The sequence below is a fragment of the Diadema setosum genome, chromosome 7 (assembly GCF_964275005.1).
Source record: "Diadema setosum chromosome 7, eeDiaSeto1, whole genome shotgun sequence".
Classification (NCBI taxonomy): domain Eukaryota; kingdom Metazoa; phylum Echinodermata; class Echinoidea; order Diadematoida; family Diadematidae; genus Diadema; species Diadema setosum.
The window spans coordinates 1711116-1732592 of record NC_092691.1 but is presented as its reverse complement, the minus strand read 5'-3'; the positions used below and the strand labels follow the sequence as shown (position 1 = coordinate 1732592).

At 39.9% G+C, this 21477-nt stretch overlaps 2 protein-coding genes and 1 non-coding gene across 4 annotated transcripts; 2 read left to right on the top strand and 1 right to left on the bottom strand.

The window, feature by feature from the left end:
- Positions 1–1770: 1770 nt before the first annotated feature.
- Positions 1771–11427, bottom strand: LOC140231000 (regulator of G-protein signaling 9-binding protein-like). Of its 2 annotated transcripts, none has more exons than XM_072311148.1 (8): positions 11291–11427; positions 9836–10025; positions 9568–9664; positions 7582–7748; positions 5706–5836; positions 4590–4725; positions 2462–2609; positions 1771–1890 (listed from the first exon to the last, which is right to left on the bottom strand). In XM_072311148.1, the coding sequence occupies exons 2-8, from the start codon at positions 9871–9873 to the stop codon at positions 1771–1773; spliced, it is 837 nt and encodes a 278-aa protein (XP_072167249.1). In that variant the 5' UTR covers positions 9874–10025; positions 11291–11427. The 2 variants fall into 2 exon arrangements, with proteins under 2 accessions (XP_072167249.1, XP_072167250.1); XM_072311149.1 differs by having other exon boundaries at positions 9836–10028; positions 11291–11419.
- A 1694-nt stretch (positions 11428–13121) lies between these two features.
- Positions 13122–13194, top strand: Trnai-aau (transfer RNA isoleucine (anticodon AAU)). The gene has a single exon. It is a non-coding gene; the product is annotated as a tRNA-Ile (tRNA).
- A 3613-nt stretch (positions 13195–16807) lies between these two features.
- Positions 16808–18244, top strand: LOC140230556 (muscarinic acetylcholine receptor M4-like). Its single transcript, XM_072310700.1, has one exon. It carries the CDS (start codon positions 16808–16810, stop codon positions 18242–18244), a length of 1437 nt encoding a protein of 478 aa, XP_072166801.1.
- Positions 18245–21477: the final 3233 nt, after the last annotated feature.

Sequence of the window (21477 nt, the reverse complement as noted above, 5' to 3'; positions counted from 1 at the left end):
AAATTTCCACTTTAGGCTTCTGTCATATCATGTTAATAACCTTACTGGCTACAAAACAAGTTACATTTATATGCATTGTGCATTAGAACTAAAATCAACTTATTTTTATTCTGATTTTGTTTTTTGTCTATAATAACAAATCTACCTGTACCAACTTGGCATTCTTCACTGCACGACATAGCCATAACTGTTGACAAAAAAATAAAGAAAAAAAAAATTACATAAGCACACATGCCCTACTCCATGAAGTGAATCATGCCACAAAGAAATTCAAAATTAAGTGTGTCAATATATGCCTAAAATTACACTTATATATTAGAGCAGCTAAAATCAAACAAGACAAACACAACATCTGGCCTTTAAAGCTTCACAGATTGCACTCTGGTTATGATTCCAAATACACAGAAAATAAACTCACATTTGTTGGTTTGTTTTTGTTTTACGACCCATACACCAGACCCTTCTACCACACACCAGACCCTCCTACCATACACCAGAGCCTCCTACCACACACCAGACCCTCCTACCACACACCAGACCCTCCTACCACACACCAGACCCTCCTACCACACACGAGATTCTCATACCACACACCAGAGCCTCCTACTACACACACCTAGGGCCCGTTTTATAAAACTTGTCATCAGTGACAACTGCTACATTTCTATGACAAATTTGCTCTCAGCCAATAAGATGCGAGGATTTCAGTAGCTTGTCACTGATGTCAAGTTTTATGAAACGGGCCCCAGGCCTTCCTATCACACACCAGGCCTTCCTACCACACATCAGGCCCTCCTACCAGACACCAGACCCTCCTACCACACACGAGATTCTCATACCACACACAAGACTCTCCTACCACACACCAGAGCCTCCTACCACACACCAGACCTTACCACACAACAAACCCTCTTACCACACACCAGATCCTCCTACCACACACCAGACCCTCCTACCACACACCAGACCATCCTACCACACACTAGACTTTACTACCACACACCAGACCCTCCTACCACACACCAGACCCTCCTACCACACACCAGACCATCCTACCACACACTAGACTTTACTACCACACACCAGACCCTCCTACCACACACCAGACCCTCCTACCACACACGAGATTCTCATACCACACACCAGAGCCTCCTACTACACACACCTAGGGCCCGTTTTATAAAACTTGTCATCAGTGACAACTGCTACATTTCTATGACAAATTTGCTCTCAGCCAATAAGATGCGAGGATTTCAGTAGCTTGTCACTGATGACAAGTTTTATGAAACGGGCCCCAGGCCTTCCTATCACACACCAGGCCTTCCTACCACACATCAGGCCCTCCTACCAGACACCAGACCCTCCTACCACACACGAGATTCTCATACCACACACAAGACTCTCCTACCACACACCAGAGCCTCCTACCACACACCAGACCTTACCACACAACAAACCCTCTTACCACACACCAGATCCTCCTACCACACACCAGACCCTCCTACCACACACCAGACCATCCTACCACACACTAGACTTTACTACCACACACCAGACCCTCCTACCACACACCAGACCCTCCTACCACACACCAGACCATCCTACCACACACTAGACTTTACTACCACACACCAGACCCTCCTACCACACACCAGACCCTCCTACCACACACCAGACCATCCTACCACACACTAGACTTTACTACCACACACCAGACCCTCCTACCACACACCAGGGATCAGCTGGATGAAGATGATGCTGCTCCGAGTTCTACCCTTCCAGGCGGACCAGACAGATGATGAGGACGATGGTGAAGGCGACAAGAGTGACCAGCGCCACGGAGACGAGAAAAGTGCACTTGCGTCGCTGGCGGGCATCGTACTGTGGATCCTAAGTGAACACAACCAAGCAAACAATATCTAATTCACAATATTTAGTACTGTAGAGCATTCATCAGATGTACTACAAAGCACATGGATATTACCTGGATATATGCATAGAGCCTCAAATGTATGTAAGTCTATGTATGTATACAACCAGATACAATTTAGTTTTCTACACCGCCACCATCATTGTGTTACATTGTAGATCTTGCTGAAGGCCCCAAAGAGTTAACAACAAAGTATAAATCTACTGAAATTATTAACATTTTTCAAAGGATGGCTGACACTCATGATCAGGCAGAGAAATAAGGTCCAGGGATGAACTTGACTAAAGATTTACTTTAACACATCTGTAAAGGAGACGTCAAATAAGGTTCCTCAAATTATGGAAAATGATCTGAAAGAGGAAAACATTTTTAATGGGGTGAAGAAAAGTACACATTCTTCACAAAGATTGTACTAAATCTATTTCTACAGGGGATATTCGTGCTATGTTACACACATAGGGAGATTCCCCAAGTGAACATCAAGAGCATAAAAAAGAAAATAAGCTGAAAAAATGTTTTCAAAGAACTCACAAATCCTGTAGAGGATGCAGTCTCACTGTTGAGAGAAGCTTGAGACTTGGTGTCCAGCTTGTAGTCCCGAGGAGGCTCAATGGTCCAGGGCTTGATGTCCACTCGCCTGTGCATTTCAGACATCAGGTTCCGCAACTCTAGGATATCCCTGTACGGGTGTTAAAGAAATAAATGGTAGATAGGTCTTTGACATCACTGAAGCAACCTGGGGGTGTTTCATAAAGCTGTTCTTAAAATTACGACTGGTGATCAGTTCTGATGTGCTATACTTACCAGAATTTAAATAATTCAGCACAAGAACTGATCACCAGTCGTTCTTAAGTCGTTCGTAACTTTAAGAACAGCTTTATGAAACCCCCCCGTTCTGTTGACTTAAGCCAGAAAGAAAGCACGACATCACGACATCACTGTAACCCCTAACAGAGATTACTTTAGCTATTAAGAACACTCATACAATATGGGTATGTAATACAAGTCTGATCAAAGTCATCTGTCGCCTCGTATTTAAATCTTATGGACACTTTCTGTAACGGTTAATCAAAAGGAAAACAAAAAGAGCTTGTGTTGCATGAATCAACTGAGACTTGTGAAGAAAAATAACTTCATGAATAAAGTTGATTTGCTTGATAGACACACACAAATACGTTTGAAACAGCACATCAGCAACTTTTCAGGTACTTTTTGCTAGTAAATCAATATTAGGTTTGTCCCTATTTCCGACACAAGCAATATACAAATGAATAATTTCTTAACCTTTTCTTGACCATCAATGAATAACTTCCTGAATATAAAACTCTTCAAAGATATTCATTTTAAACAAAATATATTGAGTGCATTAAAGCAATAAATACACACACATCTGTGGGTTAGTCAAAATTGGGTTAAGACAAGCAAGGTTCTGATAGTAGTAAGTAGTGCATTTCTACTTCAATGAAAGCCATTGGTTAGTTCATTTTTTGAAAATGGATATTAATAAGCATGATTTGTTTTAGTTTAGTTTACTGTGTTTGACATCTTAATTTTCATCTAAGGCACCTGCAGAAAACTACATGAAGCACACATTAGCAGTTAAAGGGAAGGTAAACCCAAAGAACAATGTGGATTGAGTGAAAGCAGCAACATTATTAGAACACATCAGTGAAAGTTTGAGGAAAATCGGACAAGCGATGCAAAAGTTATGAATTTTTAAAGTTTTGGTGTTGGAACCGCTGGATGAGGAGACTACTAGAGGATATGACGTATGAGTGGACAACAATACAAAGAAAATATAAAGGAAATTCAACAAAAATTCACTTTTCTAGAATTATGAAAGAGCAATGGACCAACCGCTTTCAGAAAGTAGGGGGAATAATTGCTACCCTTAACATATGTCAATATCAAGTTGATGGAATTTGTAATTTTCATGAAAAATGGATTTTTGCAGAATTTTCTTTATATTTTCTTGGTATTGTTGTCCACTCATACGTCATAACCTCTAGTAGTCTCCTCATCCAGCGGTTCCAACATCAAAACTTTAAAAATTCATAACTTTTGCATCGATTGTCCGATTTTCTTCAAACTTTCACTAATGTGTTCTACTAATGTTGCTGCTTTCACTCAACTCACATTGCTCTTGGGGTTTATCTTCCCTTTAAGTAAAGTGCAACACAAAGTGAAAAGTTATCTACGGTCCTAAGCTTTATGAGCTTGAAAATTAGAGGCTGCTTGAAGCTGGACAGTTTCACTAGCTTACCTCTGGAATGTTATTGGCTGTCTGGGCAAGTTCTGCAATTGCCAATTTGTTTGTCAAATACTGATCGCAAGATTTGCCTGTTAATCCTTCCAAGCATCAAATTGGCCACACTAGGCATGTGGGAAATAGCAATGAGCTGCATTGATAGTCTATTTCTGTTTTATTTTGTTTTGTATTATTTTTCTTTTTCAGCACAGATGGAGATCTCTACTCTCCTTCCTCTTTTCCTCTAACATAATTTGAAGTGCCAAGACAAGTACTTCGCCTGCACATAAAGAGTTATTCAAAGGCTATAAACTGTCAAGACTAGAGCAGTTCACATTCATACCCCTCCCCCCCCCCCCATTTCACAAGGGGCGAGTATACGCCCCCCTTGTATACGCCCCCCTTTATTACCTCTCCAGTAATCTTATGTCTTCCCTTTCCAACACCATCTTGTCGATGCTGGGTATGTCCAGGTTCTCCACGTTGACTGGGATGTTATCGACCCCCAGGGGTTCCATGACACCCGTGTTGATGAGAACCTTGTTACCTGGTGCAACAGTTCAATGTGTGTTAGGAGGTGAGGGTTAGTACAACATGCACGGAAGCTATCAATGTGCAAACCTCTCTATGTTTTGATGGTGTCTGTATAATATCAATGTTACTGAATTAAATGCTAGAAAAATAGGAAAACATGATGTTAGGGACTATACACTGCATGTGTGCTAGCAGGAGGGTACTGTATATGCGGTTATATTCGCGTACAGATATTTTTGCGAATGAGGAGGTCACGGACATTTTCGCGAGATGTTTTCATGAATTGAAGCAGAGGCCTTCATAAGTGCATTATTGCCTTAACGCATGGTGACATTTTCATGTTTTGTTAAAATTGTGGTCTAACTGTGATTCGCGAAATTAGCAAAAAATTAAACCCTCGCAAAAATAACAGCTTATACAGTATTACTACCACATTAGTAAGAAACCCAGCTTTCAGGTTGGATCCTGTCCATATTTGCCTCTGTAGTCCACATTAACATTAGTCCTTAACACTCATAACTCCTCCAGATAGATATAAACTTGTGTTAATTCTATTTAAAAGTTAATGGATTTTCCTTCGTCTCTTTGGATTTGACTTAGTGAGGTTGGCTGTATATTATTGTCACCTAACACCCAAAATACAGTTCTTGTATGTCATGCAGAGCTGTCAATTTTTTCTCTAAAAATACACATACACATAACAAATGTTTAAAATATGATTTAAATGATTAAATTTCTAGTTAGTATAATATTAATGGCAAATGTGACTCCAGTTAGTACGATATTAATGGCAAATGTGACAAACTAAACTGTTAATGAAAGTTGTTAAAAGAGGTGGAGTAAAAATAAAAAAATTCAGAGAGTGAGGTGATATTAGTGAGCAGAATCCATAGTAAGTATTAAACTGCAAAGTGAATCGCAGTCTGTATCTATCTGATGTTGTAAAGAAGAAAACTATCACCATTCTGTGAGATCCAGAGAGCATCCACTGACCTGCATGGATAGGAAACGACCGGACCAGTTCCAGGGATTTCCTCATGTGGCCCTCAAACACTTCGAGACAGGCGGAGAACATGTTCCACAGTCGCTCGTACTCAGAGCGCTCCGACTTGAAGTCAAATTTACTGGTAGTAAAGAGGGTGAATTATGGGAGGGAGAGAAAAAAAAAATACAGAACATAGATTGTGAACATGCTCACAAGTAATGCTGCCAAAACTATTAAAAAAAAAAAAAAAAAAACAGAAAAGAGAGCCAAAATTACAATACAATGGGTGATTTCAAGTTCGGTGCTAGTGCTAGTGCTAGTGCTAGCCCCCAAATAACAGCGTTAAATTGACCTCCAACACCGACGGTCAGATTAACGAGGTGATACCGATCAAAATTATCCATCACCAGCACTAGGTATTGGATCACAGCACCGCGAGCTCCGCGGGAATTGCACGACGAAAAAAGTGAAGGCGCGTGACGAACAAAGTGATGGCGCGTGATTACAGTCAAATGTTAAAAGATATAGCCAAAACTTCTTAGTTTAAGACACATAGTGAGAAAGATTGATTAAAATGCCACAAATTTCATCCACTCCCCAAAATACAACTATCTTAATTTTACTCTCAGGCTCAGATTTATATAGCCATGTCTGGAGTGTTCGTGTTCTTTACGTGGGCAACCGCTACATTAGCATAGACTTTGCACGTAAAATGTGCATCTATTACTGAAGTGAATACGTGTCTCACACGGCAATGCAAACACCAGCACCGAACTTGAAATGAAGAAAATGATAATCCCTAGGGGCTAGTGTTAGTCAATGGGGAAAAAGCACGTAAATCGCTAACACAAACGGCGGAGCTCGGTTCAGCAGACGACATTCAACACCGAGCCCAGCACCAACTACCGGAAATACGTCATAATTTTGAGGTCAACTCCCAACACCGACGTGATTTCAAGTTTGGTTTTATCGCCGGTGCTAGTGCTGAGATAGCACTAGTACTAGCACCGAACTTGAAATCACCCAATGAAGTTGGACAAATTATAAAAATGGGCATGCAAATATTAAAGTACACAGTGATTTTGACAAGTCCTAATTGATATAATTTCTCTTAGAGTCCCGACAGATCTAGATAATCATTACTTTGAATTGAGGTTTAGAATTCAGACTTGAGATAAAGGGTCTATACATTGGGACTAACTTTAGAGTTGAAGATTTGGGTGAAGGTCAAATACTGGATCTAAAATGTGGATAATAGTACATTCCTGGTATGAATGTTAGAAAACAATAGTGGGGACTACGCTGAACTGGACTACAAGTGTAGCTTCCAAAAGACTGAATTTACCATCAGATCCTGGGAAGAAGTTCTTTTGGAAGCAAGTTGATCCTCAATGTTGACCTTGAACACCAAGAAGAGAGTCCTCAGGTAATACTGAACTTTTCTCTTCCACACAAGAATGTTTCAGAAAGCTCGACGTAATTGTACTGATGATTTTAGGGTTGAATCTCTTAGTCCTTGCATATACTTCAAATGCTTGCCCCTACAATTTGACTATCTCTGCTAAAAGAACCCTCTGATCTAAATGGAATCAGATCCTTGGAATGTTGCAGAAATGTACTTTGATAATAAGACTTGGGTTGGAAATGCAAGGAAAGTATTTCTTCATGAGTGATTTTACACATATCTCTCTTCTTGTTTTGCTTTGTTTTGTTTAAGGGGTTTTCTCTTTTTATTGGGAGGGGGAAGACAGACTGTGGGGGAGATTGTTTAAGTAACATTGTTTGAAATAAAGAGTTTGTGTGGTATTACTCATATTTAGAAAATCATTCACTATCATTTGAAAATCATCTGAGGAAGAAGATTAATCTGAGAAACCAGCTCACTCTTTCAGGTGTGGTAGCAACTTGCGCATGCTCTTCTTGGCCATGTCAAAGGTGTTCTTCCGCGTCCGCTTCAATTCGTCCCTCAGGTAGTCTGAGTCGCTGGAGCCACCCAGGGTCAGCACCAGGTCGTGGTAGCGTGCCGTCTCGACGTTGAACTCTTTCACCAGCTGTGCAGGATATCAACAACAACAACATCAATCACAAGCAGTTGGGAAAGTGCTATTGTGCAATCACACAAGTACAGCTGTATTGGAGTAATCCAGCAAGATCTGCATTGAATCTCACACAGACAGAGCAGAATATCACTTTATATCATGAATTCCACAGCATCTTTTCTAGTGTAACTTCAAAAGCAGAGTATCAAAATATTTTAACACATTTGTTCGTAAAATCTGCAAATTCAATCAAGTACTGGACATAATGGAGATCACTTCACTTTACAATTTTGCCTAGAAAGAGGACATTACAAGCAAGGAAACACAGATCAAAATCTTGACAGAATGAATCTTTGATGACCCAGCCTGTAAATGAAATAAATGTTCCTAATTTTGACCCTACTGATGGTTAAATTTTGTGTGCACAAAACGTAAGAAATAAATTCACATTATTATTACATTGCATTATCATTAGACTTCCTAACTAAATATTCCGCATTTATGCAATGTCAGAGGATTAGTCCACTTACAATGTAACTCTCTGGAATTTCTTAGAATTCTGCTTGTTCTGACTTGTTCTGACTTTTTTTCTTTTTTCTTTTTTTTTACTCTGAAATGTGTGAGTTATACCTTTAAATGTCAATGTATTAGAAATTAAAACCAAATTTAAATTTTAGATTTCAATTTCGTCTTGCAGAGCACTAGACAAGTTGGCTCAAGGGGGCCTGCTGCTACGGTCTCTCAGACACAGTGGTTAAAGATAATAAAAAGTTTTGGTACCTCAAAAGTTTCCCTGAATTTCCATGTTTCAGGTTAAAGTACCTTTCATATAACTAACACTGTGAGACTTACTCGCCCAAAAGTGCTCTCATTTCTTAGTAATCATGCAATTAACTGCGACCAGCAGCCACATACGCATAGCGTAATGGGGCTTCGCATTGTAGCATTCAGGATCATGACAGATTTAGTATCGCGGGTAAATATCAACTTAAAATCCAAAAAATTCTTCAATTTGAAGACTTACCAATTAAGTTGAAGTCTTGAAAACAGGCTTCGGGCAACGTTTGGTTCTGCCAATAGTCCCTTTCTGTTCGAATTGATGACTGAATGTGACTCTGTCGAGAGGACCTTGGGAGAGCTACATACACTGATTACTACGGCCAGCGCATACGCACACATCACATGTGAACAAATTTCAAATCCATGAACGGATAAGATGTTTGTGTGCGCATGCGCTGGCCGTCAATTCAGTGTAGCTCTCCCAAGGTCCTCTCGACCGAGTCACATTCAGTCATCAATTCGAACAGAAAGGGACTATTGGCAAAACCAAACGTTGCCCGAAGCCTGTTTTCAATACTTCAACTTAACTGGTAAGTCTTCAAATTGAAGAAATTTTTGGATTTTAAGTTGATATTTACCCGCGATACTAAATCTGTCATGATCCTGTAAGCTACAATGCGAAGCCCCATTTAGCTATGCGTATGGGGCTGCTGGTCGCAGTTAGCTACTCAGTATGCGTATGGGGCTGCACGCTGCTGGTCGCAGTTATCATGCAATAATGGTTTCGTACAATACGTGTACTACCTCGCCTCCGTACGGCGGCGGCTCTGGTACGAAACCATTATTGCATGATTACTAAGACATGAGAGCACTTTGGGGCGAGTATCTCAGTCTCACAGTGTTAGTTATATGAAAGGTACTTTAACCTGAAACACAAACTAAGACAAGGGAATTCAGGGAAACTTTTGAGGTAATACCAAAACTTTATATTATCTTTAAGTGACCGCTATTACATTACTAGCACTTCTGATTAATTGACTGGATCTTTTACCTTTGTGCACTGCGACATCCCACACTCCTCTATCTCGTCTGTATCCATGTCGCTGTGTGTGCAATTGTCTGAGTGAGTGAGATTACAGCTGTTGTGCCTGTAAAAGGTTAAAGGTCATTGACAATTACAAATTACAACAACAACAACAACAACACAAAAATCATACAGGAAGGTTCAGGGCCTGTTCAGGAGGAAAAAAAAAAAAAGAAAAAAAAAAGCTGTATACCACAAAGTATATCACACGTGTATATCACGAAGTAAAACTCACCTCCGTATCATATTCTTCCCAAAGTGAAGGGCATTCATGCCAACATGGGGCGTATGCACCGTTCAGATGATGGTGGAGTCTCGCTGATCGTGATAGAGTCGGGTTGGTAGTGCCTAGTGGTGTGAAGGGTAGGCAGCAGAAAGGCTCTCCCAACTTCTGGACACTCTGCTAACGTTAGTTGTCTTCAAACCTACTGTTAAAAAGTACAGGTAGTTTCTACTTTGCATTTATTCTAATTATTGTCTAACACTAACAGTAACAACATGCAGCAAACGACGAGTGGCAGTGCACAGCTGTTTACATTTTATACAGGTCTAGACCTATGTTGATGCAGCCTCACAGCGACACAGGAAATTTTAGTAGGGTAACATCCCCAGTATTCGGTCACTTAAGCTTTTTTGCAATATTTTTCAAACTAAAATAATACATACATACATCATATCTACAGCAATGTACGTGAAAAATATCAAATTTCCTTAATCTCAACTTTCATTTCGTTAAATATCTCACAGAATTGCACAAAATCGCGAAATATTTCACCTTGAAAATTCCCCAGTATACGGTCATCGGCTCCAGTATTCGGTCACGCGATGTGCGCGTTCAAAGTCAATGCGTGTTCAAGGCAGCTGAAAAACGCGCGCGCGCGCTACCTTGTTGGCGCAAAATTGCATCGGGGAAGTTGCGGCGACAGTTGGTGACCGAATACTGGGGCCTCGACACTTGCATTCAACCCTTGTACATTGGGACACTGTATCGGCACGTACGGACATTTTGTTTTTCTTTTGCGTTTTTGAGGATACCATTACACTCCAAGCTTGCGATAAGCGAAAAATCCCGCGAGAGAACGGCGTATTTCTCGATTTTTAGCGCTTTTTCGGCGACCCGTACTCTTAAAACTGGGCCTTATCCGCGCGCGCTTTTGGAAAGTAGCGCCGATTCTGCACTTTTGACGGTAGAATTTGGGATTTTGGATGGATTTTTGGAGGGGGCTAAGGGAGTTTCCTGTTGTGAATGAGTGTGCAAGTATGTGAATTAGTGTGATTTGCGTGTGTTGTGACAGTTGAACTTACTGGCTGGTGACTAGTGATAAGTGACCGAATACCGGTGCCTGACCGAATACTGGTGCCCTTACCCTATCTCTCATTTGTGCAGACGGTTACACATTGCTGCATTGTTTATTCATTTATGCATCATGTATGTAGGACAATCTTGATGCTCAAAATGTAGTCTGAATTGTCAGGTGTAACATTATTTTAACTCTGATTCCATAATTTGGATTTTAAACTCCTTTCCTTTTATTGGCCAACGGCAACGTAGTTTAGGCAAATGTACGTACACCCCTACACGTACAGAAGACATTGCAGTGAATGAATGAAGTTGTCTAACACAGAACTGAATCTGGCAAGGACATTCGTCTTTAGACCAGATGCGATCGACTAGAAATGTTCTTATTACCTCAGTTTTAGATGACATCCCCGGTGAAATTGGCCGAAATTGACTAGTAAACCTCAGACATCGTGGATTGCGAAATGTTGATAACGCAAAAACTGTTGGCCCAGAAATTCTCATCCTGATACGTTGTTTTCCGTGGTTACAAGCAGCATTGCTCGCGCTAGTCACACACACACAGTTCGGGCGTAAGGATGGAGGAGCTTGCGGAGCTTGCGGAGCTTGTTTATGTAGCTTTTTGGTGCAACGTTACGATAACTCATGAATAAACAGCAACCGTTATGATAATGTTGCTGCTAAATATGCAACATTCCAATGACTGTTCTTCTATCCTTTTTGTCTTTCTTCAACAATATTTTCAAAAACGTCAACAAAACACCATTATCTTTCTTTTAATTACCTTGATGCGTGCGACCAGCAAAAACAATCATAATGACATGGGCATGTTTGCAGACACACATTAACAGAAAAATAGGCCTAATGCACAACGGATCAGGCCTGAAAACCCGTACAACTTTGCATTTTTTTTTAGTGATAGATGTAAGAAAAGGCTTATGTCCGGGCAAAATTCCTGAAGCATGGGCTATTCATCAGTACAATTTACATCATGTATACTGAATATACCATGTTTATGATAATTTATGAGCAGATGCTTATAGGCCCTATTCATTTATCTTATTTTTTTATTCTGTAGTATAATTGATAATCCTGAATCGTTCATTACGTATTCATTTAAAAGTGTACTTGTACTTTTAATAGTGTTTTCTGTGGGGAGGTAAGTGGGTCATTCTTTACTTATTACATTATAATCTTTGATCAGATTGTTAGTTTTGAAATAAAATTGTCTGGAATGCCCCTTTAAATCTCAATGATTTCAACAACGTGATATAACGGCAATCAATCCACATCAAAAGAAGAGACCAGTACATTTCTACCATTGATACTTGTCAGCAAATCAAATAATAATTCACTACAAAAAATACAACTTTGCATTTTTTTTTTAGTGATAGATGTAAGAAAAGGCTTATGTCCGGGCAAAATTCCTGAAGTATGGGCTAGTCATCAGTACAATTTACATCATGTATGCTGAATATACCATGTTTATGATGATTTATGAGCAGATGCTTATAGGCCCTATTCATTTATCTTTTTACCTATTTTTTATTCTGTAGTATATATGCATCTGATAATCCTGAATCGTTCATTACGTATTCATTTAAAAGTGTACTTGTACTTTTAATAGTGTTTTCTGTGGGGAGGTAAGTGGGTCATCCTTTACTTATTACATTATAATCTTTGATCAGATCGTGCAAGTTCACAACATATTTAAATGTGATATTGAGCCATAAAAATAATTTACCAAGTGACAATGTATAAGTGACAATTTTATAGTTTACATTTAACATTGATTAAACTAATTAACTTTTTTTTTTACACTGTCTTGTTCTTATTCCTAACTCACATTTTAGAACTATGGCCTATATTGAAGCACTAAAGCTGGGTTTTTGTTTCATCTGCAAATGGTGAAATAATGCCTTTAATCCCCCCTACACCAACAATTTATTTTGACTCATCACTTTCCCCAGACATTTAAAAACCTATCCAAGAAACGCAAAGACGAACCACTACATGTACATTATGACGGACGCAACGTGCATGGCTTGCGTCTCGGGGAACGACCGCTGTGGAACTTCACGACAGATAATGCATATTCATACCTAGTCCGCCGTATTGGTTATTTACATAATACCCCAATAGCGCACCAATATCAGCCTACGCAGACAGCACGCCTATTGCCATGTAATATATTATTAAAGTCACCTGATTGAGCAGCGAAGGTCCGCTAGCTCAGTCGGCAGAGCATCGTGCTAATAACGCGAGGGTCATGAGTTCGAGCCTCATGTGGACCACAGCCGTCCTTTTTTTTTTTTTTGTTTCTTGTATTTTCTTTCTTTTTGTAGTGAATTATTACTGTATTTGATTTGCTGACAAGTATCAATGGTAGAAATGTACTGGTCTCTTCTTTTAATGTGGATTGATTGCTGTTGTATCACGTTGTTGAAATCATCGAGATTTAAAGGGGCATTCCAGACGATTTTATTTCACATCATGTAGGCCCTATCTATAGTATAAAGCAACAGCTCCATGTGTACATTTGTGGAATTTATTGTGGTCTGTGAGCAGAGAAACTAATACTCTAAAAATCTTAAACAAATTAAACTGAACAGTGTGGATGACATAGGAGCCTCACGTATTTCACAAATGTAGCAGTGTAGACCTAATTTCATTACAATACCGCTTGATTGACAAGTTCACCTGTGTTGCATACCTTCTTCTTTTGTTCTGTTTCTTTGAGCCCCAACTCATGCATTCTTATGATGAAGCTGCCATGTCCTCATTGTAATTTGTTATAAATTTTGAATACATTCTTAATCCTCATCCCAATCATTATAATTCTGAAACCCTGCATGTACTCAGTGTATAAGTTTTATCGTTGTTCAAATGTAAAAATCTGAAAATCGTCCGGAGGTATAATCCTTTAATAAACTAACCATATCTATGATTGAGAAGCTGAGTATAAACCATCTCTACGGTTGAAATATGGATGATGTATGCACTACCATCAATACTTCTGACGATTTAATGTCTGTATGTCACTATTACCACTATCATTATGACTACCATCTATAAAAAAGGGAGAATCCGAGATGTTGTTGCCATTCAATTCATTCTACATGCGTGTGCGTGAATTCGTGGCACAAGCATTGGTCCACCATTTCATTTTACACCGTAATTGTGATGATTGCATTGCAATGAACAAACAGAAATATACACCTGCAGTGATGACAAGCAGTCAACATAATCACCACGAGGTTATTATATCATCTTCGTTATAAGAATATAAATTGCAGTGTTTACTTCCAAGGTGATTATGTTTTTTTCTCTTTATTTTATATAAAGTGTTCATTAGACTGCTTTTTATTGAGGGGCTACTGAACTTTTAGGCCTATGTGATGTGTGGGGGAAGGGGTAGGGTAGTTCATGGCCGTAATTGGGTCAAGGGGCAATGTGCCCCCCCCCCCCATCTCAAACTGAATCATCCGAAATAAGTAGGCCCTCCACTAGGTTTTCTTGTGGCTTTCATACCTAGGAATTTTCCCTTTGATTGTTCTTTCTTTTTCCTACAGCTGCTGCTGCACCCCTCCCCCGCCCCACCCTCCTCCCCCGTTTCGCGGCCTTTGATTAGTAGATGATCAACTTTGCTATACTTTGGTTAATTCATTGTTACCTCCGCCAAGGGAGGAGTGACATAGCTTATGTTTTGAATTTTCCATAACTACCTCAATACCCATCCTCGAATAATGATTGATTGACTATGAAGTATCCATCACGCTTTCCAAGATACATTGCCACATAAATTAATCTCATTCTGTACCATCCAGTTATAATTCCGGTTTCCAGCTTAATGATTAATTACCACACAATAATGTTTGTAGTGCACATGGGTAGTCTAGGCGGTGTACAGCATAGCAACATGCTGCTCGCACGACTGATGACGTTGAGTTGGGCGGGTTTGGGGGTTTTTTGGGTTTTTTTTTTTATGAAAGTGCGTTTCCTAGGTAACCGTTGGCTGCCATTGTCTCGCAGCATCTAAAACTTCTCACGCAAATCTTGGGCGCTCAAAGGAGGCCCTCAAGACAACTAGAAGTGCTTATCAAATACGCTTAGTCTTTTCTCTTTTGCAGGAATGTTATGAAGAGTTTCATCGCAAAACGACTTAACTCTATATTTTTGTTAATTTTAGATGTTTGCCATTAAAGTGTTCTATGTGATCATGGACTTACTTTAAAATGTTGACAAATTGCGCTTCACACGTCTTGTGACCAAACTCTTCGCTTCGCGCCCAATAAGTACGTGTGGAACAGACAACAGTTTGATTTGTTTAATGTATTCTTACACCTTGTTTTACCCCTTTTTGTTGTGCGGAAAATAGACGGTTATTGAATGGATCGGAATGGAATGGAATTGAATTGAATTGAACTGAACTGATTTGATTTGAGTTGAATTGAACTGAATTGAAATATTGAACTGAATTGAAATGAAATGAAATACACAGCAGACTTACAAACAAGAAACGCTGGGGTGATTTAGAGTTTGTTTCAACGATGACTTACTTTTAGATCAGGTCTGTTTATACAACTACTGTTAGTTACAAAATCTTGCAAACAACCCCGAAATATATACTGATTTGTTATTATTAATTTTCATTATACAAAGCGGTATCGGTTTTTTTTTCACACGTTTCTAATTAACTGTCTGCCTGCACATTAATAACGAGATGAATTGCAGTGTTTCAGTCTTGTTGAATTATCCGTGCCTCAAGGGAGTATATTTGCCTCAAGTTTTCACAAGAATAAAAGTAGCTGGCCGTATCTTCCGTTTGAAGTTATATACTACTTGTTGTTCATTTACTTTGACGTACATTCGCGTATCATACGAGAGACGAAATGAGAAGGAAAACTTAGTGGATATTTACATTTGATCAAAGTTTAAAACAGAAGTGAGGAGCAACATCAAATTCAGACCGAAAAAAAAGGGCATTAAGGGAAAAGAGAAGATTAAAGCTTACTAGTGGCAGTTAAGAGAGGGTAAAGCAGAAGTGAAAAGGGCCGAGATAATGTGCAATGTGTGAGGAGCGGTGTAAAAAGATATACAATGTACTTTGAATTCAAACAATAATGGTATTTGCGATGGTATCTTTAACTCATTCTGTACAAGTTTACTGATTCAAATGAGAGATATATTGTTTGTTTATTTGCCGGTTTTTTCTTTATATTATAGCTCACAAGCATGATGGGATGGGGTTTAGTTATGGGTGTCAAATATTTGTATTTTCTATACATCATCATACAACAGGGCAGATTATGAATTTGCAATGGAGGTGGACGATGAAAAAAAAAGGAAAAAATCAAAACAAAATGCATAATGGATGAGCTAGAAGTTCTGTCATGTCGAAATTAAATCAAGCTGTCGCTTGAATCATTCTGTCCTCTCGAACTTTGTTGGTATATTGCATTAACACTTTTTACTGCTGGGACAGATTGTATACTCGAGCAATATGAGAAGAATCTTGAAATGAAATTGAATTGCACGGTAGTTGGAGACGAGTGTATTTTGTTTTCCCGCCTAAATTTTCCCTGCTGACTGCATCTCAGGCAGAGGAGGTGCCACGCGCCTTGTACCTCCTCGCTCAGACCGGGTGGAAGCTTGAACACTGACGGGAAACAAAACTCTGTTACTGTTGGCAACATTGTTGTTACTGTTGGCGAGCACTGCTAGTGGCTGCTAGTTGGTTAATAACATTTACCGATAGATTTACCAATACCAATAGAGGGCAATCAAAGAACGATCAGGGAAGACTGTGCGTTTGTTTCTGCAGTCATCAATAGTGAGCTGCTTTGAATTAAAGACGCGCTGGGTTTTCTAGGAAAGAAACAAATTATCGAAGAAGAACACTTGAATATGGAATTCATCCTTCAAATAAATCCTGGTCATGACACTGCCCTGTCATCAGGTGTGAACAGAGTTGCAGACGATTTCGTCTTTGAGGACTATACTCAGCGAATAGCAATGTCCGTTGTTTTTTGTCTAGTTACCATCGTTGGGTTAGTTGGGAATGGCCTGGTCATCCTTTCTGTCTTCTTGTCCAGGAAGCTGCGATCTCCGACAAATTGTTTCGTGGTCAACCTTGCTTTCGCCGACCTGTTTACGTGTACGGTCATCCCGTTTCTCGTGGTCGCGCTGCTTGCCAAAGATGGCTGGCCGCTGGAGGAGTGGGTATGTGCAGTTACTGGCGCCGTCGTCACGATCTGCCCGGGCACTGGGGCGATTACTCTGGTCCCCATCGCACATAGCAGATGGTACCTCATATCGCAGTCTCCCACAAAGTTTCGGAGTCTCTACACGACGCGGACCATAGCTTTAATAGTTGTCTTCTCCTGGCTCTATACATCCGTTCTTGTCTTTGTCCCTCATTTTGCCGGTTTCGCCAAGTTAGGATATTCAGAGAAATATAAAACTTGTGTCCAGGATACCAGCTGGTCTAACTCTGACTACTACAGTCTTCTCGCTGCTGTTGCGGTGATTGTTCCTGTCTTCGCGGCTTTGCTCATAATCTATTTGAGAATATTCATTTACGTTAGGCGTCACAACAAAATGATCAAGAGGTCGTTGTCGAGGGAACCATTGAGGTCAGCCAGCCCTAGCGAACGAGCAGAGCGCACCGATGACAATCTTAATCAGAATGCGGGTGACAATGGTTCATCGAACCAGATGGCCACTGGTGTACCCAATGCTTGCGAAGAGGCCGGACAACCCGGTCCGACGTCATCGAGTGCCGAACTGCAGTGCGAGTGTCACGTCAATCCCTCATATGCCCAGTCTGGTGACGAAGGAATACCTCCGGATGAGAATGACACACCTGCACCAAGAAATCAGGTCTGCTCCTTACACCCCTCTCCAGATGGGGAAGAAACAGTCACTGCCCTCGGGTCTCCAAAAAGGGCAGCCGTGGACGAACAAGGAGCCGATCATGCCGACGTGGTCGTCAGGCTCCCACCATCGAAGATGCCGCGTCCGAGGCTAGAGCGAGCAAGTGACATCAAACCGAAACATCCCAAGGTTTGCTCTCACCAAGTTGACGTCACAAAGCGTCTTGCCATGGTGGTCGTTGCGTACTTCGTTTGCCTTCTCCCATTCGGTGTTTGCTGTTTGGTGTCATTCAGCGATCCAGCCGTACCGTGGGCATCCATGCTCATTATTTCTAACAGTTGCATCAACCCTTTTATATACGCTACCACTATGCCCACGTTCAGACAAGTGATGGCCTCCATAGTTCGCTGCCGATACGCCGATGTGCCGCAACCAGTGGGTTTTCTTCGGAAGTGTCATAGATCATGAACTAAAGGAGAATGAAACCCAATACATGAATTGAGGGAATTAAGCAGTATTAGTAGAACACATCATACAGCGAAGTTTGAGGAAAATCGAACAATTCGTTCAAAAGTTATAATTTTTTTAAGTTTCGCTGTAGCCATCGCTGCCTTCGCTAGATGAGAAGGCGACAACACTTTGTGACGTCAAGTATGTAAATCGATGTTAGGAGATATATAAAGAAAATTCATCATATGATTATTTTCACTTTTCTGTCATTATTAAAGTGCACCTGACTCACCTCTTTCAGAAAGCAGAATAGTGTTATAGAACTATGTCAGTAACAAACCGAGGGAATGTGTCCTTTTCTTTAAAAAGATGGAATTGTGTGGAAATCTGTTTGTGTTTTCTAAATGTCATTGTAGCTACATATTTGGCCTCACGAACTGTAGTAGTCTTCTAATTCAGCCATGTCGGCACTGAAACTTTCAAAATGTTATCTTTTTTCCCTCAACGGCTTCAATTGCTTTTCAAATTGCTTCAAAAATTTTGAGCGAATTGCCCGATATTCCTCAAACTTCCAGAAGTTTTGTTCTACTAATATTGCTGCATTCACTCAATCCATATGTAGAATTGGGTTTTATTCCCCTTTAAGGTTTTAGATTGTCAAAAAAAAAAAAAAAAAAAAAAAACCAATGAAAAGAACAGTATAAGATAAAAGACGCACACACATTATAGTTCCAGGGAGATCGAAATTTTTCCCCACACCCCTGGTATAAGGATCAAACTTTTTTTTTCTTTGTGAAGGCATCGGCACATTCAGATTTCTGAATTGTTTCAGAGGGCAAAGCTGTTGTTCGATATTGATTAAGTCAAGTTGGTAAATAACAATGAATACAAATATTCCATTGCCTGCATGCGGTGATCTGATCTCATCAAATACGATGACTACTTAGAAGTGGAGACTAAATCTAAACAAAGAAAAGTGTTATTTGTTGTGGCATCCGTAACTTTTTGCCAAAGCTGTGTTAAGAATGATAGATTTCTTTTCGTTTACATTCAATGAAATGGACAGTTCTATCCATAATGCTGTATTTGTGAAAAATAGTTCATTCTTCCTGTGTTTATAGTAGGCCTACATTGCAATAGCAAATTTCCCCGAAAAGAACTCTTTGTATTAACGTTACAACTCGCCGTGTATATGCTGTCCAACTGCATGTCTGTTGATTGGTTGTTCTCGATCGCTGAAAACAATTCTCAAATGAGTTTTGTATTCAAGAATGACTCGTCGCTATAAATAGATCCTTGAGCAATGTTCAAGCTTTGTCATGAAGCAATTTGAAAAACCTGACAATACATGTATGTCAGTCTGCTAATAAAAACCACGCATTGCATTTATATTGTTGTTGATGTACTTATTGTTGATATTGTTTTTGTCGTTATTCTTCTCTCTCTCTCTCAAACAAACAAATAAGCGAAACCAACAAACAAACAACCTCCCAAAACTAATAACGAAAATTACACTAAATCGTGACCGAAATAGATTGGGACAATACCAAGTCGCGATCGTTTTATTATAAATTAGAAGTCATACAAAAGTGAATTAACAAAAAATAAACCGATGCACTGTGCAATCACTGCAGAGTATTGGAATCAATTATCATACAAAACAAAGTACTTGTATCACACAGTTATAAATCGCAAAGCGAATCCATATATGTACGTAAAAATAGCTGAATGGCATAATGTATTGCTTTCACCTAAAGAGTTCATAGAAAGACGGCAAAAACGTAAATTACAGCACTGCGTTATCAGAAAAACACCATCCATCGCCGAGGATACAAGACGAATAACGTATGCATCACGATATACGATATGTACGAACCTTCGGAATAACGATCCTTATTTCATTTTCTGATCAACGAACCTTTTGAATAAAGAACCTTACTTCATTTTCGAGTTAAAGAACCTTGGGAATGACGACGCCCCCCCCCCTTTTTTTTTTTCATTTTCGGATAAACGAACCTTCGGAATATTGAACCTTTGAAATAATACCACAAAATGTTAGGATCATCGAACAATAAATTTTTAACTTTCGGATTAAGAAACATCCAGTTATAGGGAATTGTGTGTTTTGGAATAACGAACTTTCTGAATAACGAATTTTATTTAATTTTCTGATTACCGAACCCTCACCATTATCTTGGGGCAGCAACTAGAAAGACCTATCACCATAAAATTCACTCATAAGTCTATAAAATTAGAGAGAAGAGATTAATGTTAATCCATGACTGTGCAGGGACAGATGAGTAATTAATTCGTTGATGATATACTGTAAACCTATACATCGTTTTGTAGGACTTACTTTATGAATAGAAAGAAGAATCCTAAAAGATAAAATGTTGAGATGTGCGTGGTTACTGCAAATTTTTACTCTTGGAGTAATTTTCAATTTGTATACACGTTAGATAATCATTATTGCCAAATTGAAAGAAAAGGGTTCTCCAATGTCACTCATGCAGGCGGTTTTTCTGAAAGTGAATACAAGCGTTCGAGTTGTCTGTGAAAAAAACCCCCCGTTACTATACTCCTTATTCTCTCTCTCTCTTTCCTTTCTTTATGTTTTTCTCTCTCACTCTCTCTCTCTCTCTTCCTATCTATCTATCCATCTACCTCTCTTTGATTACCGATGGAAACTAGTATAAAAACTCAACAACAATCACCCTCAAGCATCTTGCGTTCTTAATCTACAACTTCTATTGTTATACCGTCTTCATCATTTTCTCCTTCAAAGCTCCCAACCAGGTTATCCTGAAATTTGACGTCTTCTACAACCACGCCCGTCCGCTTGTTCATCTTCTTCAGCTTGATGCCTCCTCTCCTTCCACCACACGACGCGTCATCGTTTCGCGGCGAGTTGCTCATCCCGCCGACTGAGATCTTTGCGTCGACGAGGTGATTTCTGTTGCCATGGTTGCCGCTTCTTCGCCCTGTGACGATGAGGACGCTGTCCTCGTCGATGTTTCCCGTTATCGTTCTGGTGTCGGCGTCCTTTGGGAGAGTGTAGACGCGCTGGAATTCTCTCTCGAAACAGTTCTCGTTGCAGCCGCACACATGGCGACCCGTGACCGTCATCCTGTTGCCATTGGTAACGATTGTGATGTCTTCCGGATTGTAACCATTGACCTGAAGGCTTGCTAGTTCTGTCTTTGGCGTGTATTCACTCGTCCTCTCGTGGTCGCGAAATGCCCTCTGTAATC